This window comes from Balaenoptera acutorostrata, chromosome 9 (assembly GCF_949987535.1).
Source record: "Balaenoptera acutorostrata chromosome 9, mBalAcu1.1, whole genome shotgun sequence".
NCBI classification, from domain to species: Eukaryota; Metazoa; Chordata; class Mammalia; order Artiodactyla; family Balaenopteridae; genus Balaenoptera; species Balaenoptera acutorostrata.
The window spans coordinates 97380587-97407296 of record NC_080072.1 but is presented as its reverse complement, the minus strand read 5'-3'; the positions used below and the strand labels follow the sequence as shown (position 1 = coordinate 97407296).

General features: G+C 42.1%; 1 protein-coding gene and 1 long non-coding RNA gene across 5 annotated transcripts in view; both read left to right on the top strand.

Annotated features, from left to right (window-relative positions):
* LOC114235813 (uncharacterized) overlaps window positions 1–10122 on the top strand; it is a 45656-nt gene extending 35534 nt beyond the window's left edge. The window contains exons 4-5 of the long non-coding RNA XR_003621896.2: window positions 6563–6675; window positions 9543–10122. This is a non-coding gene — a long non-coding RNA (uncharacterized LOC114235813). The remainder of the gene's footprint in view (window positions 1–6562; window positions 6676–9542) is intronic.
* Window positions 10123–12401: 2279 nt separating this feature from the next.
* The window catches only part of SIK3 (SIK family kinase 3), a 249773-nt gene continuing 235464 nt past the window's right edge, over window positions 12402–26710 (top strand). For all 4 annotated transcript variants that reach the window (XM_057552059.1, XM_057552056.1, XM_057552057.1 and 1 more), the window contains exon 1: window positions 12402–12712. In XM_057552059.1, coding sequence (XP_057408042.1) covers window positions 12440–12712 — 273 coding nt within the window. In that variant the 5' untranslated portion in view covers window positions 12402–12439. The remainder of the gene's footprint in view (window positions 12713–26710) is intronic.

Sequence of the window (26710 nt, the reverse complement as noted above, 5' to 3'; positions counted from 1 at the left end):
TCCTTTTTATCAGCCACAAATTCTGACATTCCATCTGTCCCTCTTCCTAAGTGCTGATCATATATTTCATATTATCAGATGAAATGCTAATGTACACCTCGGCTATTTCCCTGGGAAAGGAAATTTTTGCTACAGAATCAACTACAGCATAGTATTGTCTTTGTAAATTAAAGAAAAAAAATTTTAGACCAGCTTCTCAAAGACAGGGAGTTCATTTCACTGAAGCTAGTTCATGTACGCAATGTAGGAGGTGTTTATGGCTTGTTGATTTATATAACTTGAAGTTAAGTGGTCTGCTCTGTTTTGTTTTAGATCTTTTCTTTATCCCACTACTTTTGATGTACTTTGCACAGCTTTGCTGTACTGTCTTCTATGGAAACTTTGCTAACCTCTTTCCATTATTTTGGTGTGGTAAGCGAATATCATTCTAGTTCTTTCCCCAATTCATACCTCAAACCCCATCCCGGAGGAGATGTATTTCGTGATCTCCTCTTGGGTCTGTCAAATACTTGGAACAGCTGGTCCCGTGGCTGCATCTTTGCTGCTGTGAAACCCCAGCTTTAGCGGTATGCGTGTTCAATTTTTTTCCCCCCAAGTCGACAGGGTTGGTTTGCAAATGGACTCCCTTACACAGAGGGCAAGGAGAGAATGAAGAAAGAGGCCAACCTCTCCAAATTGGTAGGTGGCAGGTTTAATAAGCAAGGGAACTTATTTACAACGCTTGTCTTGGGCGGAGGCAAGATGACTAGGTCTCCATACCCCCGCACTAGAATCTTAAAAGTTTATATAGAGGTCTTAACTGGGTTCAGTCACATATTCAGTCCAGATGGATTCAACAGCACCCTACTCTCTCAAGGCTGCATCCTTGGAACAGCTCCTACTGAGGGAAAGGTAGGCAGAGTGTACATTCCAAGGACAGGGAAGGGAGTGAGGGGCCTCCAATTGCCCGGGTCCACTTGAAGGGTCAGCCAGCAGTCACATCCTTTTGATGACCTCCTCCAACATACAGGGTACTACATAAACACGTGGTAGCTGAAAATAATTCAGCCCATGAGACTACCTCCAAATGAGACTGCAATCAACAACCCTTGGGGTCTATCAACAAGGGATAGACAAGAAATAAGCAGACATTGCTACTGCCACCGAACGAGATGAGCTTTTTATAACTGTGAGGGATTCTTCAGGGACTGCAGGACAAGGTTGCCGGCTGATCAGTGGGATCAGCTGTGTGGCCTATTTAAGTCATTGCATATGAAGCTGGGTTTGTATCTTTGAGAGCTCTTGTTCAATAAAATTGATGAATGGAAATGGGGAGATATTTTATTTCCTCCTCCTGTGAAATTCTCCCTCCCCGAGATATTTCTCATACACTCTTCTTTCCCTGAAATATGTGTTCTTTATAGAAATAAAACTGACTCTGATTCTGGATTCTACAGGTCGAAGAGTAGTTCAGACTTTAACCCTCCCCACTGGCTTCCCTGAAAGCACCTCTTCTCACAAAGACCTTGGTGTTTGGATGAAAAGCTTGATTCCTGCCCCCACCCCCACCCCGCCTTTACTGAACTCCTTTTAGCTGGGTCTCTATTGGTAGAGAATTTCTTCCTGATGAGTTTTTCTTTAATAAAAAAAATTTATCACCTTTATTGAGATATAATTCACATATCATAAAATTAACCTATTTAAAGTGTACAAGGTAAGGGTTTTAGTATATTCCCAGACTTGTGCAATCATCACCACAATCTAAGTTTTGAATATTTTCATCACCTGAAAGGGAAATGCTGTGTCCATTAGTAATCACACCCCTTCCTCTCTATAGCCCAATGCTGCCAGCCCTAGCCAACCACTAATCTAATTTCTGTTTCTATGGATTTGCCTATTCAGGACATTTAATATATATGGAATCATACAATATGTGACTTTTGTATCTTCTTTAACTTAGCAAAATGTTTTTAAGGTTCATCTGTTGTACCATGTATCAGGACTTCATTTATTTTTATTGCTGCATAATAATCCATTATATGGATATACCATATTTTGCTTATCCATTCATCAGTTAATACACATTGGGTTGTTTTTGCACTATTACGAATAACGCTGCTACGAACATTCGTGTACAAATTTTTGTATGAACATGTTTTCATTTCTCTTGGCTATATGTAGGAGTTGGAATTGGTCATATGGTAACTCTGTGTTTGACTTTTTTAGGAACTGCCAAACTATTTTTCCAAAATGACTGTACCATTTTGTATTCCCACCAGCAATGTATGAAAGTTCTGATTTCTCCACATCCTCACCAACTCTTTTTATTGTCTGTCTTTTTTATTTTAGCCATCCTAGTGGCCATTAAATAGTATCTTACTGTGGTTTTGATTTGCATTTCCCTAAGGACTAATGGTGTTGAGTATATTTTTATGTGCTAATTGATCGTTTGTAGATCTTCTTTGAAAAAATACCTATTCGAATCTTTTGCCTACTTTTAAACTGGATTATTTGTCTTTTTAATATTAAGTTGTAAGAATTCTTTATATATTCTGGATACAAGTCTTTATCAGATAATGATTTGCAAATATTTTCTCTCATTTGATAAGTCATCTTTTCACTTTCTTGATGGTATTGTTTACAGCACAAATTTATTTATTATTATTTACATTTTTATTTTGATGCAGTCCAATTTATCATTTATTTTGTCTGCTGTGCTTTTGGTGTCATAGCTAAGAAACCATTGGCAACCCAAAGTCATGAAAATTTACTCCTACATTTTCTTCTAAGAGTTTTATAACTCTTACTTTTAAGTCTATGATCTATTTTGAGTTAACTTTTTGTGTATGGTGTGAGGTAGAAGCCCAACTTTATTCTTTTGCATTGATATATATGATTTTATGCCAGTACCACACTGTCTTGATTACTGTAGCTTTGTAGTAAGTTTTGAAACAGGGAAGTGTGAGTCCTATAACTTTTCTTTTTCTAAGATTGTTTTGACTATCCTAGGACCCTTACATTTTCATGTGAATTTTAGGATCAACTTGTCAATTTCTGCAAAAGAAGTCACGTAGGATTTTGACAGGAATTGCATTGAATCTGCAGATCAATTGCAGGAGCATTGTCATCTTAACAATATTATGTCTTTCAATCTATGGACATCTTGCCACTCATTTAGATTTTCTTTCAACAATGTTTTCTTGTTTTCAGTGTACAAGTCTTGCATTTCTTTTGTTAAATGTATGTCTAAGTATTTTATTCCTTTGGATGTTATTATAAATGGAATTGTTTTCTTAATTTCATTTTCAGAATTTTCATTGCTGGTGTATGGAAATATAATTGATTTTTGTATATTTCTCTTGCAGCTTGCAACCTTGCTGAACTCACTTATTAGTTCAAATGGTTTTTTAGTGGATTCCTTAGGATTTTCTATATACAAGATCATGTCATCTGCAAACTGAGATAGTTTTACTTCTTCCTTTCCAAGTTGGATGCCTTTTATTTCTTTTTTCTTGCCTAATTGCCCTTTCTGGAACCTCTGGTACAATGTTAAAAGAGGTGGAAAGAGTGGACAGGAGAGTTTTTAAAAGGCTTTATTTTCCCTGGAGACCTGGTTAGAAAGAGTCTAACAAATAACGACAGTGAAGAAGTAGAATCAATGGCTTCCCACTTGTCCTGGGGACAGAACGAGATTAAACTACCTCTTTGGAGAAACTATTTTTAGCTCTTATGCAGTCTTGGGGTCCTGATTTAATGGTAGTTAGGACTCTTTCATCTTTCCTTTCTCTCAAATCGAAGTCCAAATGGATCTGTGCCAACTACCCCTTCTTGTACCCTTCTTCCAGCCTTCTGTTTCCTTGCAGGGGCAGAGTCCTATGTGCTCAGTTTTCTGGAGGGTGCTTGATTGCCCAGCAAACCCTTCACTTTTCTTTTGGCTTTTTTAAAAAAAATAAATTTATTTATTTATTTATTTATTTTTGGCTGTGTTGGGTCTTCGTTTCTGTGTGAGGGCTTTCTCTAGTTGCGGCAAGTGGGGGCCACTCTTCATCGCGGTGCGCGGGCCTTTCACTGTCGCGGCCTCTCTCGTTGCGGGGCACAGGCTCCAAACGCGCAGGCTCAGTAGTTGTGGCTCACGGGCCTAGTTGCTCCGCGGCATGTGGGATCTTCCCAGACCAGGGCTCGAACCCGTGTCCCCTGCATTGGCAGGCAGACTCTCAACCACTGCACGACCAGGGAAACCCTCTTTTGGCTTTTTAAGACGTGCCTTGGAATCCCCACATTTCTGCAAGATAAACTGCTCAGAACAAAGTTAGATTTTGGATGACAGCCCCAGAGCACCAGTCATGTCTGCCTGAACTCTCAGAAGAGAGAGAGTATACACTTTCGGATAAAACTTTCCTATTTTTCTCTTGCTTTACTTTTGCCAGTATATGCTGAATGCTACAAGGTACCAGCACTGCATTAGGTTCTGTACATGTTGAAATAAAGTGATGAAGAAATGCTCTGAACATGCAGAAGTCCTTGGCCTCAAGGAAATCACAATTTAACGGGGAGGCGTTAATTTATTTAAGAAATATCTACTGAGTATTTATTGTGTCCCAGGCACAGTGTGAAGACCTGGATAGTAGCTAACAAAACAGATACGTTCCTGCCTATCTGGAGATTGCTATTTAATTAGAGAGCCATTCATGTAAAGTGCTTAGACTGTTAAAAATAAGTTAGGCTGTTAAAAAATGCTACAATAGATGAATAATAATAATAATTTTAGCAATCATTCATAGAGCACCAATTATCACTACTGTATTTTATTTTATTTTATTTTTTTATTTATTTATTTTTTAAAATATTTATTTATTTATTTATTTATGGCTGTGTTGGGTCTTCGTTTCTGTGCAAGGGCTTTCTCCAGTTGTGGCAAGCGGGGGCCACTCTTCATCGCGGTGCGCGGGCCTCTCACTATCGTGGCCTCTCTTGTTGCGGAGCACAGGCTCCAGATGCGCAGGCTCAGTAATTGTGGCTCACGGGCCTAGTTGCTCCGCGGCATGTGGGATCTTCCCAGACCAGGGCTCGAACCCGTGTCCCCTGCATTGGCAGGCGGACTCTCAACCACTGCGCCACCAGGGAAGCCCACTACTGTATTTTAAATGTAGCAATTTATTCAATCCTCCCAATACTCCTGTGAAATAGGTGTTGTTATTATACCTATTTTACAGTTGAAGAACTGAGGCTCAGAGAGGTTAAATAGTTTTCTTTTTTTTTTTTTTTTTTAAATTTTTTTAAATTTATTGTTTATTTATTATGTTTATTTTTGGCTGTGTCGGGTCTTCGTTTCTGTGTGAGGGCTTTCTCCAGTTGCGGCGAGTGGGGGCCACTCTTCATCGCGGTGCGCGGGCCTCTCACTATCGCGGCCTCTCTTGTTGCGGAGCACAGGCTCCAGACGCTCAGGCTCAGTAGTTGTGGCTCACGGGCCCAGTTGCTCCGCGGCATGTGGGATCTTCCCAGACCAGGGCTCGAACCCGTGTCCCCTGCATTGGCAGGCAGATTCTCAACCACTGCGCCACCAGGGAAGCCCGTTTTCTTAAGATCACACAACTAATACGTTGTGGAGTCAGGATGTGAACTCATGCTTGGGAGCCCCAGGGGGGGAAAAAAAAGCTGTGACTAATTTTTACAGAGATTGTAAAACTCCTGTGCTGAGCTGTGCTTTAAAGAAGTAGTAGAATTTCAAATAACAGATGGGTGAGCTTCAAGGGTATTCCAAACACAAGGAGAAGCAGGAGCAAAAGTTAAGGAGAAGGTGCAGAATGTACTTTGACAGGAAAGGAGCCCACGGCACTCCTGGGTGGAGAAGGGTTGGGTGGGAAGATACACGAAACCTGAGAAGCTGAAAAAGAAGTTGCTGCCAGGTTGCAAGAGTTTTTGAATTGGACTTAACTAAACAATAAATCCATAAATATTTGATGCTTGGAAGTCACAGGAAAAAAATCTCTAGAGAAATCAAAGTTGTTATTAAAATTGGTATGAAATGTAAGGACGAAGGATTTGATTCCTACTTTGGTTTCCACATCCAGCTTTTAGTGGAATGTGGCTCAACTCAGAGCTTAGAGTTGTGGTAGGGTCGGAGGTTAAACCCTATTATCCTACTTCATCATATCTTGCCCCTATTTTTAACTTAGAATTTAACTCAATGTTATCATCTTAATTAAGAATAAAAAGAAATTAGGGCGTTTTAATTTTATTTTGAAAAATAGACTTAAAAACCACATACAAGTGTTTAGTTTCTTAAAGGCAGATTATTGCATAAAATAAAGACATTATTATAAGTATGATCAGTAATTTTTACGTATATGGTTTTAAATGAATTTTAGAAGGAAAAAATGCCACCAGGATTGAATTTTTCTTTTTCATAGAGCTCCTATAGTGTTTTCACAGAGCACTTGCATTCTGTAGAAAGTTTGGGAATGCCCACAATTTCTCAGACTGTTGCATAGTAATGATAAAAATATTGTAGTATTTTTCTTACATATATACTTTGAATAAATTTTAGAAGAAAAAAATCATTGGCATCTTTTTTTTTAAACAGACCATAGACACTGGAATACTCTCAAGTTTGGGAAGACAGCTCACTTTGGAGATTCAAAGGCCTGGATTTGCTTCCAGATTCACCGCGTCCTGGCTGTGTGAGCCAATCATCAGGTTGGTCAAGTAAACTGACCATCTATAAAGTGGAATAATAACTACTTTATGAAGCTGTGAGAGTGCTTTCATTGGACATATAGAATTGCACCATAAACACAAATATGTCCAACCTCCAAAGACTGAACTGTACATTCTTAGTCAACCAACCAAAACATTTAAAACTATAATTTTCTCTTTTTAACTCTGAAGTTAATCCATTTTTGCAGCCCTAATTCTATTCTCAATCTTCCTAATCTTTTGAAAGTGATTTGGAAAGCAGCATGTTATTGTTTATATGCTTTTAGGACTGAGAGGGAGAAAATTAATACTTGAGTGCATGCTATGTACCAGACTCTAATCCAGGTTCCTCTACGTATTTATGATAGTTGATTCTTCTAAAAACCCCACGAAGTAGGAGTGATTTTCCAGAAAAGGAAACTGAGGCTCAGAGATGAACCTGGAAGTGGAAAAGCCCACTGGAAAGCTTAGGTCTAACTGTCTAAGCGAAGTCTAACCCTCACTCTTTTTACTCATTATTCCAGGCTGCCCTTTAAACATGCCAAAAGAATAAAATTATTTAAAAAATAAGAACAAACAGAAATAATTTCACCCTTAAGAAGTCTTTTAAAATGCCACGAGGACTCTAGGGATAGCCGGAGACATCCCTGGGTGGCACAAAGCCACAGTTGTGGACTGTTATCCCAGCCCAAAGTGCCACTGTAACTTTAGCCCACTGTACTTTCTATTTGGCCATAAAGACATCCAGCTTCCTGGAGCCGGCTTCCATTTGGATTCCAGCTTCCTGGCTCCTGCTGTGGGATTGTGGTTTTCAACTGCCTGTAGTTTAAACAGAGAGGACTAGAAAGCCTAAATGGAATGGAAAAGGGAGTCCAGCTAGGAATCATGTAGTTTAGAACTTTGACCAGCAGGTGTCGCTGCAGACAAGGGAGAGGGCTACTTTCGGCCTTAGAGGCAGATGATGGATTTTCTAGTTTAACTGAGGAAAATTGTGGTGGGAATGAAACAATCAAAGGTAGGTTAGTTATCTACAGAAATCAATCCCAATAGTATAAATTTTTCTTAACCAACAGCTGGAAAGGCTGGTAGAAAAATTAAGCAAACCCCAATTATAATGCAAGGAAGCTGCCGTAAAAATAGTGTTTGTGTAGTGTCTACCAAAACAATGCAAGGCTGTTTGAAGGTGAGCACTAAAAACTGAGAGGCAATTCCCAAGGCAGGTGTAGCAGAGATGATGGCTTTGTAGTCAGGAGAGATGTGAAGATAAAGTGAAAAGAGGAAAGCTGCAGTTCTGTCGGTTTAGAGCCAGGGAAATAAATAACTTCTGTCTAATTTAAACCTTTGAAGCATGCCTTTATTTTCTGTGAAATGTGGTGAATTCCTAGAATTGAGATACACTTCTATATTCAAGGGAAAGAAAAGGATCCAAATATGCTAAAATCTTAATATTTGTTGAGTATCACACTTTTCATTTAAGAGAAAGAAAGAAACTGTTAAACATATATATATATATATATATATATATTTTTTTTTTTTTTTTTGGTCGAGACGTGCAGCATGCAGGATCTTAGTTCCCTGACCAGGGATGGAACCTGTGTCCCCTGCATTGGGAGTGCAGAGTCTTAACCACTGGACCTCCAGGGAAGTCCCAAACATATTTTTTTAATTAGTGTAAATATTTGGTAGTTGATCACAGAGTAAGTGTAACTTACTTTAAGGATCATATCCTTTTGTGAAAAAAGTTGTTCTGAATGAACTCTTTTTCTTTATTAAATATATTTCCCCACTGATTTTCCTTATAAAACCACAGGTGTATTTACCTGAGGAAAACGTTGATCCCAAATGATAATATAGTCACATCTAAGAATGCAGAAAACCTTAAAAAAAATCACACTTAAAGATCTTTTGGATGATCTAAAGGGTAATTATTTAATAATAATCTAAAAATGCTTAAACCGTATCCTAGGACATATGCAGAGTAGCAAGGGTAATTTTTATGTTTCATTTAGTAGCTTGAATGGTTCCATTAAAAAGAAAAATGTAGGCAAGCAGGACAGAAAAACCTTGACTGAAAGCTGCTTTCAAGCCCCCTCCCCAAGATACTTTACAGCAGGAGACTATGTACTTACTTTGCTCAGACCTGTTTCTGGGCACCCAGAGGATGCACGTGGTCATGACTAGGTTGGTCTGGAATAGGAAAGGAAAGGCAAGAGCCACACAGCTGAGGTGGTAACTCAGAGCACTGCCCCAGCAGAGAGAAGATGCACCTTCAGCTCACCCCGAGGACCAGGGCACACTGAGTGTCCTGACAATGTGTATCCAACAGTGACCTGATTTCTGTGTGACGGCAGAATTTATAACTGGTTAATAATGGCCTTGTTTGGGAATACGTGGCATGTAAACATTATATGATGTTGCCTTTTGTCATACAGAATTTCTGAATAATGCTTCTGTGTCACTGAATGCTCATATAATTCTAGCTTCTTTCAGAGCAGTAATGAGCTGGGACAATGTAAAGTGAGGGGTTAGACTTTCTTCAAGGCCCCGATGCCTCTGAGAATCTATGGAGTTATGTGGTGAGGCTGCAGTTTCCTTTCGGGTTGTTGGTAAACTGCTCTGCAGACAGGCTAAGTGGGCCTTTAAAACCATAAAAGAGTTAATGTAATCCCTCCCCCTGCTTATATCACTCCCCACTCAGACCTTAGGTCCTCAGAGGTTTTGCATCACGTCCAGAAGTTCCTAAGGGCCTATCATATCCATCAAGAATGCCTTGGTTTGCCCTTTTCAAATTTTAGAAACAGAACGCAATGACATTATGGAGGAAAATGTCTCATTTTCATCTTTGAATCTATCTTTTGCTTTTCCAGAAAAGAGCGAATTGGTTATGGTGGTGGATTGGAAGCTGGGTGGCGGCTAGCTCTCTGTCTCCGGCCTGGACTGCAGGACTCTGAGAATCCAGCCCTCAAGCCACCCCTCTGAGTCTGCAGCAGGGCAGGAATACACCTTCCCGTCTGTTTTCTAAGGGCGGCAAAACTCCTGCACAACAAGTAGTCTCTTCATGGAGCTACTTGGAAGTAAAGCCATCACTTCAATCAGTTTTGCTATCTGTTGCTCTTATTGATATGCTTCGGTGCCTGCTCTGCCCTGTTCTCCAGAACTCTCCAAGTCTTCTTCTTCCCTGGGTCTAAACTGAGTTTTGGGGGAAACTACTTTTCCTACTAGCTACTACTCTGACAGGGTTTATAATCCAGTGGGGGAGGATCTCAGCTTCCTGGGTTTGAATCCTAATTCTAGGGTTCACTTTCTAGCCCTATGACCGTGATCAACTCCCTTAATCCCTCTGTGCCTCATTTTCCTTATCTGCAAAATGGGGATAATAATATATTCTGTCTCACAGGGTTGTTCAAGATTAAGTAAGTTCATTTATATAAACTACTTAGCATAGTGCCTGGCAAATTGTTGTTATTGTGAGTTCCTCCCAAGCTTAACTCAGTTCTTGGTATTCGACAAATAATTATTAAATACATACATTTAAACTGTTTTCCTTTTTCCCTGATGATCTTCGTTCATCAATCCCCTCCCTAATTTTCTACATTATTCTCACCAAAGAGGACTCTTCAGGGAAATCTCCAGCAAGTCTTTGTCCAAGTCTCAATAGGACACGGCATCTACTGGCCTCTATCCATATAGGCACAGAGCGTAAATCACAGAATACACAGCATACACATTCTGGCCATTACTAGGGACAAGAGTGATCTGCCTGCCTCTTCTTCTGGGAAGTTAGACCAACGCTCCATTTTCTAGTTTCTCCCCAGAGGCTTCTTTGTTTCTGACACCCTCCAGAGAGTAGCAGAAGTTGCCGTACCTGATGTTCAAATGATCTCCACCGGTGGAGGAGAGGCTGTAAAGTTGCTGTGAGAATGGTTTCAGTGCTGCTCCTGCAGCCGTCGGAGCAAAAGATTTTTTCCCCTTGCCTTACTGCTCATAAGTTTTCTGTTGAGACCCCCATCCTCCTCCTTTCCTTAGGGAGATAGGATAACTGGGACCCTGGGGCCCAGCACCCAAGTTAATGTACAGTCCCTGTTCGAGGCAGGTGAGTAGGGTCAAAGTGATGAGAGGCTGGCCACATGCCATCATTTATCTGCAATTGAATGAGCTCAACCAATGAAAGGGCTTAACCTCTGCAAGAAGCTGAGGACCACTTCATCCTTATCCTTATTTGCTAGTAAAGAAGCCAATTAGTGTTAATTGTGTTGGTAATTTGGAACAGCAACCAGGGAATTGATTCAAGGCAATTGTGGAAGGACCTCCCTGTCCTCGTCCCAGCCATTACTCATAGTCAGATGGGGAATCAGAGAGCTAGTAAACATCTTTTGGTCAGAGAGAGTAAATAGGGGCTCTGCTTCTCATACTTTCACAGTGTCCTGGGTGTCAGTTTTTACTATTGTACATGCAGTGACCTGACAACACAGTTCTGCCATCGAGAGAGACATAGATGTGGAGGGGTCAGGACCGGAAAGAGGAATACATTTCAGCACTGGAGTGCTCACAGTCTTCCCTCCTCCCCACTTGCCTGACCAGACCATCTTGTTATTGATAGCCCAGTAGCCTACCCCTCCCCGGCCCTACCTGAAGCTGTTAAAGCCCATCTACTTAATAAAGGGAGGGGGGGGGAAGGAGGGGGAAACCTGGGAGTTGGTGAGGGCTCTGGAGGGTGTGGAATGGCAGATACACAGGAGAGAAGAAAAAGGGATATGAGATTTACTGCTGGAATTTGATCACCTTTAATGTCCTTGGAGAGTCGCTCGCTGGTAAGGGTGAATTTTTATTTTATTATTTACTTATTTATTTTGCCCAACAGACGTAACGTATTTAACCATGATGTGACTCACTGGACAATGCGCACCACGGCTTCATCAGGGTTATACAAGTGACAGCAATAGGACGCAGGCACTTCTTTGACAATCATCTAGCTATAGACTTATTCAGAGACGGGGTGGGAGGAAGGAAAATGACGTCCCTGCTCTGGCCCTCACCCACCCAATGACTGGAATGCGTGTTTGGGCTGGCTTCTCCGCCCTTGAACACGCAAATCCTAATTTCCCCATTCCTCTACATTCGGTGACAATTAGAGTGGTTGTACCGGGTGAGTTGGGTTTTGTAAGAGGAAGGAATTTTACTGAAGAATTCCCCTGCCTCGCTTCCGACTTGGTTACAGTTGCTTCGATACTGTAGCTATTCCTGCCTTTGGGGCCTCAAGGGCTAAAGTGGGACAGTGCTAATATTTCTGGTGATGAGGAAATACTTTGTTTTAAAGGAGGCTGGGTGATTGCCGAACTGGGACAGAGGTCACACTAGGGGTCACATTAGCGGTTCCGGGGGGCTCGAGGGAGGGTTTGGGTCAGGCATAAGCACCCCCCGACTCGGGCAACGCTGCGGCGGCTTGGAACCTGCTGGCACACTTGCGGTGCCCACTGTCTCCTCCCCGAAGGGGGGCACCCGGGAGCCGACACCCGAGGAACCGGGCCCACGCGGGAAGGTCGAGCTCGCCGGTGAGGTCACGGTTGCCATGGCTCTAGGCAGTGACGCGCGTCGGCACGTGACGAGCGGTTGCCATGGCGCCAGGCCCCGGCGGCCCGGGCGCTCCGCCTCCCGGAGTGACGTCCCCCGGCTCCCCCCCACCTCTTTTCCCGCCCCTCTGCCCCCTCCCCCTCCTCCCCCCCGCCGGCTCCCCGCGGCCCCGGAGGTTTCACTGCACAACAAGATGGCGGCGGCGGCGGCGAGCGGAGCTGGCGGGGCTGCCGGGGCCGGAGCGGGGGGAGCCGGGCCGGCGGGCCGCCTGCTGCCTCCGCCCGCCTCGGGGCCCCCGGCCGCCCCCGCTGCTGTGCCCCCGGCGGCTGGCCCGCCGCGTCCCTCAGCCCCGGCCTCCCGCGGGCCGGTGCCTGCCCGCATCGGCTACTACGAGATCGACCGCACCATCGGCAAGGGCAACTTCGCTGTGGTCAAGCGGGCCACGCACCTCGTCACCAAGGCCAAGGTAGTGGCGCGGTGGGACCGGGCGGCGGCGGGGCTGCGCGGCCCGGGACCGTCCGAGTGCGGCGGGCGCAGGAGAGCCCCGCGACACCGAGGCTGAGGGGTCGGCGCGGGGAGCGGGGCTCGGGAGAGCGTTGGGGACCGGGGAAACGGGTAGGGGGCTGTCGGGCGAGAGTGCGGAGAGGGCGAGCAGAAGGTGGGGGACACCGGGGGACCCGGGAGAGGGTAACTGCACGGCAGAGGGGACGCAGGGGGCCACTGAGCGCGGGGACCTGGGGAACTAGGGAGCCGGGGATGGGGAGGGGGCTCCCTGGGCTGTGCGGAGGGTCGTAGAAGGGATGATTGGAAAGAAGAGGTTTGGAACTCTCCCGGAGTCAGGAGACAGTAAGCTAAGAAGCCTCTGGAACCAGCAGTTAGGAAATCCTAAGGGGATGAGGGCAGGGGAATAGGAAATGTGGACCCGGAGGATGGGGGAAAACAAGGGTGAAACCGGCAGCCCGCAGATGTGAGGTTATGAGGGGAACGAGGATAGCTGGGGCACGTACCAGGGGTATGTGGTGGGTACAGGGTACTGGGAGGTATGAGGGACCTGGTACCTTTTGACAGAGGCACCAATCAGCATTTGATCGTCCAAGACTGATAGATGGTGGGAATGGGAGTCTGAGGACAGACAGGATTATTGGAGGAGGCGATGAAAAAAATGGGGAAATATGGAGGAAAAAAATCACTTTATTTTTCTGCAGGAAGGGGGTCAGGGAACAGAGGCCCAGGGAGGGGGCCCAGGTTTGTGGTGGCCCTAGGTACTCAGGGGTTAAACAGTTTGGGAGAGCTGGATTGCTGGTTATATTTAGTTGTTGGAGGGTCCAGAACTGTGGGCCTTATAGAGCCCAGGGTGGGCTGTCAGTGGTGAGGGGAAAGCCTGGTGACTGAGGAGGTGTGTGAGGAACCCAGACACTCATGGGGCCCTTTGGTTCCCAAGGGATTTGTGGAGCTGTGGTGGTGAAATTGGGCAAGGTCCATTAGGAAGCCATATCCATATACATTTAACATTTTACATAGAAAATTCATTTTTGGAGGAAATATGGTTAGCTCTTTCCTGTGGTCTTCTTCATTGGAAGTATTGGAATCGAAGACAGGAGGAGGAATTGTTTGATTTTGACAGGACTCACAAGCCCATTTGTACTCTGGATTTCTTTCTTTGCTCTGTCTCTCACTTGAATGAATACTTTAGATGTAGTCATTCATTATATTTAAAGCTGCAATTTGTGTTTCCTTCACCCTGACTAATGAAGAACTGTTAACAGCTGCTGCTGCTTCCTACCAAAGCCGTGTCAATTCCCCTCACCTCCTCAGCCTAGTCTCTGGTTCTTGTCACCTACCTTGTTTCTGCTCTTATGGCAGTCCCTTGCTTTCAGAAGGCAGTGACTTACCTCTGCCTTGTCTCCTGCTCACTTATGACCTGAAGTCCCTTTTCCCCTCCTTCTGTCAGACTGTAAGGGGCCCTTCTTAGCAGGGTGGCTTTGGGGGGGTGGCTGTGGAAAATTGATTGGTCAGTTTCGCTTCCTCTGGGGGGCCCCCTTCAGCCTTTTTGTCAGTGTCTATCAGAGGGCCTCAAGTCTGCAGGTCTGAGCTAAATGAGATCCCAAAGTCCCAGGTTTCCTGGCGCTCCCCTCAGCCCCCCCCGGCGGGGAGTAGACTGAGCCAAGACTCTGGTGCATCTCTGCCCCCCTGAGTGTTTCCAGTTGTGTTTACTGTTAGCCAAGCCAAATTTATGTTTACAAACAGCTCTAGTTGTTGGAGCCTTGTTCCTTGTTTTGGTATTTCCTTTCTCCGTGGCTACCCCTCCCACCTAAGTAATCATGTTGAGCTCCTGTGATTATTTTGCTCTGACCTCTGGGGGACAGACTCTATGAACTTAATTGGTTGCCTGGTTTATGGTATCTCTGATTTAAAGAATTTTGTATCTTACAGCCCTTGGATACACCAAAATATTGATTAAAAAAATCTGTGACAGAGAGGGTTGAATGTTTTTGTAAATGTAATTGCAAACAGTTGATTCTTGGCTTTATATATAATAGAGATATTTCTATCTTCAGTAGTCAGCAAAGCCAGTGGCTAATTATGGCTGGTCTCCCTGCTTTCTAATTTTCCTGTGTGTGTGTGTGTGTGTGTGTGTGTGTGTGTGTCTGTCTAAGTTTTTCTCAAAGTCCTTGGTATCCTTTAGGACTGCAGCATTTTAAACATCAGCTTGTTTATAAATGGGTGTCACTGTTTATGTTGGTTTTTTCTTTGATCATTTGTGGTGTGCAGTTATGCAATTCCTATGTATGGAAATATTCAAAATCTTGAATGAGGCTGAAATGGCTTGGACAATGAGTTGCATGTGTGACAGGACCACACCAGCACTCATTTGTGTTTCTGTAGCGGTGTGCAATTTCCTAGTTACAGTTATAGGCACCCTGTGTTTCTCTGCTTAAATTACTCTGACGACATGAGTGAAGCTTAATTCACAAGGAGCTGTCATGTGCTCTGAGTAAATGATCAACATATTTTGGCCTGCTTCATGCTTATCTGAATCCACTTTGGAAAGGTTTCTCAAATGCTGACAGCTCAGATGTGTCTAACAACTGTTGCCATACAGTATGATGGCCTATTGAGGCCATGGTTTGGTTATATAATGGCAAGGAAGGTGCCTGGGTATTGGCAGTGGCAGAAGCTGCTGTTCCGTTACTCAGGTAGATAGATTTTTCTCCCATGCACTGCAGTGTTTCTCTTACTTCTGCAGTCAGGTCACTTGGAACCAAAGAGAGCTAGCTATTTTTTTTCCCCATCTCTTTTCAGAATGTATCATTTTTTTGTTTTGTTTTTTGGAGGTATGTGATTTTTTTTCTTTCTCCTTTTTCTCCCTGTAGGCCACTGAATGGTCTAGGTTTTTCCTATAACCATATATAACCATCAGACTTAGGTAATTCAGATGATATTTGTGTTGTCTGAAAGAGGTTAGGTAGTAGGTATTTTCTGAACATCAGAGCAATACTTACGGTCACCTTTTCTTACACACATTACCTATTCCATGGACTGAGAGGCTGAAGTAAACTTTATTTATTGACTAAGCTACTGTGCTCCGTCCAACAATAAGTGGTAAAGCTGACCCTTTCCCAAATTCTGTTAACTCTCAAACCTCCTAGATCAGGACTCTGGGATGAATAAAATCAGCAGAGAAAGGGAAATATTTTCCTATTTGGCTGTTGGTGACTTTTGCAGCACGGCGTTCATGAGCTCAGACTTAATATTGGCAGCACTGCAGTGCTTAGAGCGTCACTGCAGAACAGTTAACAGGAGAGAATATTCATCTGTGACATACTTTGGTCAGCAGCTCACCCTGGCTGTCTTTGTCCTACCTTCTTTGAGTTCCCTTTTCTGGAGGAGCCTTGGTCTGAGATTCTCTGGCCCTATTCTTTTGGTAGGACACTATAAAATATTAAAGAGATTAAAAAAAGAAAAGATTTTCTCTTCTCAATTGCTTATTTGGTTGCCTGTACCTAAATATACTTTCACTGGTTGGATGAATGGGAACGAAGAGTAGATATATTTTGTATGCATTTAAAAAAAGAGTATACATGACTATAAAAGTCATTGGTCAAATACTTAAAAAATGTATTTTAACAAATATATTGATATATCACCTGCCTGTTTATTGGTTTGTGGTAAGAGCTTGAGCTTTGGATGAGACTGCCTGGGTTTGGATCTTCTGCTACTTAATAGCTGGGTAATTTAACCTGTCTGTGCTTGGATTTCCTCATCTATGAAATGAGATAACAATAGTACTTACCTCACAAGTTTGGGTGTTATGAAGATTATATAAGATAATATATGTGAAACTCTTAGAACAAATGTACCTGGCACATAGTAGGTATATAGTAAATGTTATCACCATCTTCTTCATCATCATCATCAGATGCAATAGTAACAAAAATGAGTAAGACATAGTCCCCTTTGTTTGCTTTTCACCCTTTTGGAACACTTCATGAGTGCCGTTTGTCTTGTGTAGGTAGATGTCATCCTGATGATGTGCTGCTTTCAGGTTAAAAAAGTAGTTTGCTATTATTTCACGTGCCTCTTTGAGAGAGTGGATTTAATTCCTGTGGACTATGGGCTAATTTCATGCGATTGACATTTAAAAATATAGTTTTCCATTAAACTTTTTAAATAGTTATGAGACTTGTCTAATGAAAACTGTGACTAACACTGGCTTTTATTTGGGCTGCCTTGAATATTCAGGGTGTTTGTGTAGCTACACTTTGTCAGATTGGTGACAGAACAGAGTTTGTTTGAATGCAGTCTTTTCTCCAGAGATTCCCTTGAATTTCATGGAGAATATGAAGAAATATTCCTACAAGCTTAAGGAGACACTTGCACTTGGGCGCAGGGTGCGCTCCTCAGAGGGCCAAGGTCAGGATTCTTAACTGTAGATATTACGCAGAAAAACCACTGTGCTCCCTGACCCCTTCCAAATACTGACGAGCCAGGACACATCTGTGTGCGTGCGGTTTAGTGCAAACTCATTTCCACCAGGAGGACAGCTCAAAGTGGGCCAGTAGTATTATTTTCACTTCTAAGGATGGTGCGTGTGCTCATTAGAAGGCTGAAAACAAGATTCATTAGTAAATAGAAAAGAGAATTATGTCAAAAAGAAATTGAAAGCAAGATTTATATTAGTTACATTTGAGGAGGATAGTTCCATCCCTAGATAATCTAGAAATGACTGTTGAAAGACAACTAACTTCATTTTGAGATAGGTTTGTTGAAACTTTGTGAAGAGCTAAGACTGATTTGGACTAGTTTTTCCAGAGTCGAAATACCAGTATTCCACTTTCAGCATCAGAACTGCTTATTTTAACATTCTGACTTTGGTGCCAGCTCCCTAGAAAGTCATAGATCTGGCTCAAGCCAGAGGTGCCCAGACTAGTTATTTCTGTGCCAGAAGTGCTGTTTTCATTTTCCAAACATCAATCTGGCTAATGTTTTCTAGTTCCTGGCATAAAAGAGAACAAAATGGATGCTTTGGAAGGAAAAAGAAATGTGCTCTTCTTACCAGAGCCTTTGTAAGTTTAAAAAACACCTAAAACTTCTCTGCACAGAGATGGAACCTTTCCCTTGTGCATTCATTCATTCAACGTATATTTACTGAATGCAGATTTTGTGTCAGGTTCTACTCTGGCTCTCGAGTACCCCAAAAACAAAAGAGAAAAAAAGCTCTTGCCTTCTTGGAACTTATTTTCCGATGGGAGGAGACAGGCGAGAAACATGTAAACAAATAACTTTATATAGTGACAAATACTATGAAGAAAATAAATGGGCTAGAGAGTGTCTGGGGCAGGGTGCTGGAAGGCCTTTCCAGGGTGGTGATATTTGAGCTGACAACTGAATGATGAGAAAGAGCCAGCTTGGGAAGATTCAGAAAATGGAATATTCAGTGCAGAAGGAATGGCATGTGCAGCGGCCTTGGGGTAGAAATGAACTTGGTTTGTCCAAAGATTAGACCCAAGGTCAGGGTGCCTAGAGCTTAGTGAACAAGAGAAAGGATGGTAAGGAATGAGATCAGAAAGTTAGACAGGGGCCAGATCATGTGGGTCTTATAGGCCATTTTATGGAATTGGGTATGAAACAGGGGACTGACCTCAGAAGATATCAAAGCAGAGCACTGACATTATCTGATTTATGTTTTTAAAAACTCATGTTGGGGGACTTCCCTGGTGGCACAGTGGTTAAGAATCTGCCTGCCAATGCAGGGGACACGGGTTCAATCCCTGGCTCAGGAAGATCCCACGTGCCGTGGAGCAACTAAGCCCGTGCGCCACGACTACTGAGCCTGTGCTCTAGAGCCCACGTGCCACAGCTACTGAGCCCACGTGCTACAACTACTGAAGCCCGTGTGCCTAGAGCCTGTGCTCCGCAACAAAGAGAAGCCCCCACTTGCCGCAACTAGAGAAAGCCAGTGGACAGCAACAAAGACCCAACACAGAATGAATGAATGAATGAATGAATGTATTAAAAAAAGATCTTAGAGGTGTTCTATTCCAACTCTTTCTTTTCTAGAGTCTAGAAAGATGGACTTAACAGAATTTAGAATCTCAAGCTTTTAGGAGCCATCAAAGTAGTTTAGACCAATTGTCTGTTAGACTCACAGCTCTCTTCTGTATCTCTCCCACCCCCCATTTGCCCAGAATCCTATAGCTAGTTAGTGGGGGAGGTAGAAATAGAATCCAGGTATCCCTACTCCTAGTTAACTCTACCCTGACTCCTCCAATCATAGAAAACATTGCCCTTGCCCTCTGAATACTTACTCTTTCATTAGAGAAACAAGATACACCTAATAATTAAAGTCTAAGATTATTTATCCTCTCTATTAAAACAAACTCCAAAGATGAGAAGTCATGATGAGAGGAAAATTTTCCAAGTAGGGGATATACCAACACTGTATTTAACCTGTCCTATGGCATTGTTTCACTCTATCACCCCTGTCACTTACCTGCAGTCCTCCATAGGTACACTGCTTTGCCTTTCAGTCTCCTACTCAAATGCCCCTTGATGCTCCCTTGACATGACTGAGGTGTCAAAAAAGCCTTTCAAAATGCTAAGGAAGTAAAAAGAGAAAGAAACACAGAAAAAGCAATGACCGTAAACACAGTCTACCTTACATAGTTTGCTTCTGCCACTATATCTAGCTCACACTCAGGGAACATGAGTAATTATACTTTTGCTCTGTTGGGTTGGTCTGGTCTGTCTTTGAAGGTACATGTCTTAGATGGACTCCTTATTTACCAGAACACTACCAGTTGCCAGGGGGCGGTGCCATCTTGTAACTCATTAAGAGAACTGGTCACCAAGATACACACCTTGGGGCTTCCCTGGTGGCGCAGTGGTTGAGAGTCTGCCTGCGAATGCAGGGGACACGGGTTCGAGCCCTGGTCTGGGAAGATCCCACATGCCGCGGAGCAGCTAGGCCCGTGAGCCACAACTACTGAGCATGCGCGTCTGGAGCCTGTGCTCCGCAACAAGAGAGGCCGCGATAGTGAGAGGCCCGCGCACCGCGATGAAGAGTGGCCCCCACTTGCCACAACTAGAGAAAGCCCTCGCACAGAAACGAAGACCCAACACAGCCAAAAATAAATAAATAAATAAAAATTAAAAAAAAAAAAAAGATACATACCTTGATGTTGCAGGTGAGGGCCAAGAGAACCGTTTATCTAGGGCTCCTCTTATGTGGTTCTAGTTTCTGATCTAAGAGCTTGGCCTGTTCCCCAGGTGAATGACCTCACCCATCAGGTGAGTCCTGACCTCCTTTATAATAGTAGCTCGGTCCCTTCTGGCATAATAGTGTAGTCATGCTGTGTTGTGGATGACTGATAACATCCAGAGGATGAAAATTATATACATTCTCATGGACTTTTGTCCATGGGAATGTGTATAATGGCCTTGGCAATGTCTCTGAGAAGCCCTCAACAGCTGTGGATGAATTAGCTTGAGAGGGTTTCTTTTGGATCTGTTCAGAGTAAAATTCCATCAGCTAAGGACAAAACTGTTGGATGAGCCGTGGCGAAGTTATGTTAGAACATATTTCTGTTCAGGAGTTGTGTGATCCACTGTAGACCAGGAGTCTCTGGCCACACTGATAAGTATTTCTTCTCAGAATTTAGCTTGTCAGAGAGTTAGGAATCAGATTGTAAATACTCAGTCTCATTTCCCAGAAACTGAAAAGGAAGGAGATGCAAACCCATCGCCTGTTTAAGCTCCCCTGTGTAGGCTGGGCTCACTCATTTGGGTACTTTTACCTATATTTAGGTATTGATTAGGAATTTCTGAGAAATCCTCAAATTTCTGCCTAGTTTCAGCTCCAGCCCATGCTTACCAGCAGTAGGCTTTACTTCTCTTTGCTCCCTCCAGAAGAATTGAATGTGAAATTTTAGGTTAACTAACCACATTTCTTGAGACTGAATTTTTTGGAGAAGAAATTTTTCATTCATTCATTCCATCCAGCCAGCCAATAAGCTTTTGAAAAATTGTTAATCAAAAACTAGGAATGAATGATATATGGCACAAAATTCAAAAAGTGCAAACTCGTATATAGTGAAATTGTCTGCCTGCCACCCCAGTGCCTCAGACACACAGTTTTTCAGTCTTGTTTCCCCAGTATTTATTAAGGGCGTCTCTGGATCAGTCCAAATGCTAGGTGCTGTTTGTTTTCTGACAGTGTTTTGACATGCTTGAAATTTCTAAAAATCATTTTACTTAAAAAGAAAAAGAAGAAAATACCTAACTTTTAAAGCTTGTTAGGAGGCACAGGGTGATAATTTAATGTCAGCTCCATGCGGGCAGGGATTTTAAGCTATTGTTTGCTGCTGTATTCCCAGTGCCTACTACAATGCCTGTAAATACTCATTTAGTGAATGAATGTAAGGATTAAAAAAAAAATGGGAGCTGAGTTTGTTTTTTATACTCTTAATGCATCTTAGAATTTTATTATTGAAATTTTCTATCTCCAGTTAAGATGTTAAAGAAAAATAATGTTCTACCTTTTTCTCACAAATCTCTAGGTAAGGAGATTTCACAGCCTTTCTGGGCAAGTTACTTTTGGCATATCTCAAACTTTCATTATTAAGAAGTTCAGTATAATTTAAAGTAAATCCTGCAATTTAAATTCAAGCCCCTTATTTTAAGGAGAAGGTTCTTACACATACAGGCTCCCAGTGGGTTACTTCCTTGAGAAGGTCCCATGGGTACAGTCAGTATAGTCAGTGAGTGCCTTGTTTTCCCTCTTCTGCCTAGGAGCCTCTTCTTTGCAGACTCACTAAGCTGTCTTGGGCTGCTGGCACTTCCTGAAATAACTTCACACTCTTTGTTGGAGTTACCACTTGTTCTTTTCTTTATACTAAGTGATCTGATTAAAATAACCACTGTTTTTCTGTCACTGGTCCTTAATTTCAATGGGTTACTTTTATTGGTCCTTACCTTAAATGGATTCATTCAAATAGTATTTTTTCTTGTCATCTGTAGGCAAAAAGTTGCGGCTACTGATACTAGAAGACAAGAGGATAAGTGTTATTCTTGTCAGGGTGGGCAAAGGGTTAAGTTAAAGGAGCAATTGAATGCTCGCAGCCGGGACCTGATAGAGGAGGAATACAAGAGGTCTTGAGCATAAATTCTCTTACTTCAACCCAGTTGCTTATTATTACTGGCTCACTTCTACCACCTTGCCCTGTTTTTTTCTGATTATAATTGGGAAAACTCAGAAAATTATAAAGAAGCAGAAGGAAAAAAATCACCCATAATCCTGCCCCCCAGAGGCAACAGTTATTAATATTGTAAAATATATAATTGAGATCATATTGATATACTATTTTATTTCTTCCGCCCTTATCATTATAAGCATTTTCTCATCATTTGAAGCTATTTGTAAACATCAATTTTAATGGATGTGTACTTTGCTGTTGTATGACTGCCATTATTTTTTTAACCTTTTTCATAATTTAAGGTTCTTCCCAGTTTTTCACTGTTAGAAATTTTCTGTGATGACCATTTTTGTGCATGAATCTTTGAAGCATTTCTGATTTTTTCTCAGGATAGATTGTTGGATGTGAAATTATTGGGTCAGAGGGTATACATGTTTTTAGGATACCTGATTCATATATTGGCACATTGCTTTCCAGAAAGGTTGTGCCAGGGTTTAGCCTCCCAGAAGTGAATGAAATCTTCTTTTTTTATTTTGTCTCCGCTTCTGCCCTCCTTATTTGGGAGTGTAGGGCTTTTAAGTCCCTGCTGCACCTCTAAACCTAGGGCAGTAGGTATGGGACACATTAAAACAGGGCTGGAGCAGCTGCCTAATCCTTCCTTCCCTGAACCAAACCTGGACGAGGAATGAAAAGAGTTAGGTGTGACTCTAACCTTTTCAGTTGTTTTTTATGAATCATCATTCTCTCCTAGTCTTTCACAAAGAGACATAAACTTAAATTGGAGAAATTGCTGAAGGAGAGAAGAAAGGTTAATGAGAAAGACTCTGATTACCTGAATCTTTGATTTTTAAATAACTATCCTTCGGTAAACCTGAGTGAGAATTTCAGAGATTGATGAAGGTTGTAAATTACTCCTCTCTTTTTTTAATGGTAAAAAGATGGTGAGGAAATTGTAAAGGAAATAATTATGTGAATAAATATGGTGATACACCAGTCCTATTATGTTTGTATTTACGCACTGTACTTTATGCGTTATTTACGAGGTTTTCAAGGGTAATTGGGTCATGTGGAATATTGTTCTTAGAATGTTTGGGGGTTACCACTGCTGTATTTTAGGCATCTGACAATATGCTCTTTTCTTTTATCTCCAATAGAAGACCTTTTATACAGTAAGTTTGGGTTATGATTTGCTTAGTTAATTAGGGGAAAGAAATGAATGAAGCAGTGAAATCAGAAATATTGATGCATATATACTTTTAACATTTTATTTTAATTTAAAATGTGAATATGCATTAATCCACTAATCTTTTTCAAAAAGTGTTTATTATGGAAAATTTCAAACATAAGCAAAATTAAAAAGAATGATATAATGAACCCCCATCCACCTATCACCCAGCGTAAGCAGTTATTACCTCACGGCCCATCTTTCACCCATATCACTTCCAGCTTCTCTTTTCTCCCTAGTTTATTTTGAAGCAATTCCCAGAATCTTATTTCATCTGTGAATATTTTGGCATGTATCTCTGAATAGGCCAGGATTGTTTCTCAAAAAACATAACCACAGTACCATTATCCTACCTAAAACAATTAACAATAATTCTCTAATGTCATTAAGTATCAAATTAGTGTTAAAGTTTCTCTGATTGTCATATATATGTATATGTATATATATGTGTATACATATATATATATTTTTTCTTTTTTTAACCACTTGTTTGTTTGAATCAGGGTCTAAATAAAGTCCATACATTATAATTGATTGATGTCCCTTAAGTTTTGTATTAAAAAAATTGTTTGTTTTACTCTATAGATTTCCCCTCCTTTTCTTTTTCTTTGCAATCTGTCTAAGAAACACATTCACTAATCTTAGATGTAGACCTTTCTCTGTATATTGATGTCCTGATTGAAGTTCTTCATCATGTTTGTGTTAAACCTACCCATAGTTCATCATCTATGATTTCCAGTTTTGTTTTGCTTTTTTAAAGCAGAGTAGGAATTTAAAGGCATTTGTGAAGCAATATGAGTACAGAATCTCTCGAGCTCTTGATTCTCTCCCCCTAGTCTTTTACACTTGTCTCATCCACAACTAATTTGACTTTACCAAGTCATTTTAAGCTTTCAACTTAGTTTTCAAAGAAACATGTCTTTCTTTTCTCCAGGGTTTCTCATCCGTTTACATAGATAATTAACCTGCATTACTATAATAACAAGAACAACTGGTATAAATAGGTTTGGGGAAAACCATTTAATTCTTGGTAAGCATGCAACTTAATGGATGGGAGCAGAAATATCCAGGAGTAGAGGGAGTGGCTATTAATTGGGGCCAGCTTGCATGCTGGGGCCCCAGTTGTTTTACAGAGGAAAGGGGAAGCATCAGTTATTTCGGCAGGTTGGTTGAGAGGTGGTGGGTTAAGAGAACTTCTACATTAATTTTATTATTATAAGTAAGCCAAATTATTAGAAATTAGAGTACAAGATATTTTATAGAGTTTTTTATTTATAGTGTATACTTCAGAGTAGTATTTTTGTCCACTTGTGTTAGAGTTTGCATGAACTGGACTGAATTTGACAATAGGCCAGTGATGTTAAAAATTTGGTTGAGGAAACAGCCAAAACTTTGTAGTTTGAAAGGTTTATATCTGTTCACTGCCAGTGTAGCGTTCCATGGAACAAGTTGACATTTTCATGTAGTAAGTTGTTTTCTGTTCCTGGCAAAAGAAATCTTGGTTCGTATACCACAAGGAACAGGATTGTTGTTATTGTGGAAGGCAGGAGTAGAGCTGTGTGTTTCTTATTAGGATTAGCTGGGCACCTGCAGGATTTCTTACTTCTTTCTTTCTGCTTCCTGCCTGCTGTTGTCCTTTCCTTCTGTCAAAATGTTCTAGTGTTGCATAAGCAGTGTTCTGACAATAGATGAGGTTTTTTGGTAGCTCATTTTTTTAAACCCTCAAAATAATGTTTTTAGTGATTGTATGTTCTTGGCTTACTTTCCATTTCTGCATCAACAGTGATATTGTTATTCTAGTCAAATGGGGCAGTTGTATTCCAGCAGTGATCTTTGTGTCCAAGTCAGCTGCAGAGATACCATGTTCATTTTTTATTCCTAAATATCTTATATGTGTATAGTAATTCTGGGAGGTAATTCAGTTTTGAGATGATACTTTCGGATCTCAGTACAGGATTTCACAGTCCTCAAGAATAAGACTTGTTTGAAGCATTGTTAGCCATTGGCCTCTGACATATGCAGAAGAGTGGCCGGTGATTTCAGCCTGCTGCCTCTTCTCATCTCATTTTCCTTCTTCCTTTTCAGCCAGCAGCTGCATCCCGTGCCCTGCTCTGATTGAGCTCTTAGTAAAAGGGGTACTGTTTTACTAAGTCACAACCTCTTCTGTCAATGGTGTTTAGACTTTTAGGCCAAGAATCAATTTTGGAGTCACATTAAAATTTGAAAACAACATTTCAGTTGTGTTACCTAAATTTCTCTTCCTTTCCTTACGCTAGTAGCAGTGTTTTCTGCTTTTCCAGTCTTTGGGGAACCTTTTTGGCCCATCAGAGCAGCTCGAGGCAGTCTAAGTGATGCACTGAGCATTGCTGCGGGAGTCAGGGCACGTGTTTCACATCTCAGTTTTTACTAGCCTGGCAGCTCTCTTTGGGCAGGTCACTTAACCCCATAGGGCTTCCAGTTTCTTTCTTTAAAAAAAAAAAAAAAAAAAAAAAATTAATTTATTTTTTGGCTGCACTGGGTCTTCGTTGCTGCACGCGGGCTTTCTCTAGTTGTGGCGAGCGGGGGCTACTCTTCGTTGCGGTGTGCGGGCTTCTCAGTGCAGGGGCTTCTCTTGTACAGGAGCACGGGCTCTAGAGTGCAGGCTCAGTAGTTGTGGTGCAGGGGCTTAGGTGGTCCGCGGCATGTGGGATCTTCCCAGACCAGGGCTTGAACCGGTGTCCCCTGCATTGGCAGGCGGATTCTTAACCACTGCGCCACCAGGGAAGTCCCTTCCAGTTTCTTTTTAATGTATATTTTTCAACAGCTGTATTGAGATATAATTCCCATACTGTACAATTCACCAATTCAGTGTTTTTAGTATATTCACAGAGTTGTGCAACCATCACCACAATCCTTTTTTTTTTTCCTTTTTTGGTTGCGCTGCACGTTTTGCGGGATCTTAGTTCCCTGACCGGGGATCGAACCCGGGCCCCAGCAGTGAAAGCACAGAGTCCTAACCACTGGACCGCCAGGGAATTCCCCACCACAATCCATTTTATTTTTTATTTTAAAAAGTATTTATTTATTTATTTATTTGGCTCGATGGGTCTTAGTTGCAGCATGCGGGCATCTCTCTTGTTGTGGCGCTCGGGCTCCAGAGCACGTGGGCTCGGTAGTTGCGGTGCTCGGGGTTAGTTGCCCTGAAGCATGTGGGATCTTAGTTCCTTGACCAGAGATCCAACCCGTGTACCCTGCATTGGAAGGTGATTCGCAACCACTGGACCACCAGGGGAGTCCCCACAATCCATTTTATTTTATTTTATTTTTATTTATTTATTTTTAAAATTTATTTATTTATTTTTGGCTGCGTTGGGTCTTCATTGCTGTGCGCGGGCTTTCTCTAGTTGCGGCGAGCAGGGGCTACTCTTCGTTGCGGTGCGCAGGATTCTCATTGCGGTGGCTTCTATTGTCACGGAGCACAGGCTCTAGGCATGTGGGCTTCAGTAGTTGTGGCATGCGGGCTCAGTAGTTGTGGCTCGCGGGCTCTAGAGCGCAGGCTCAGTAG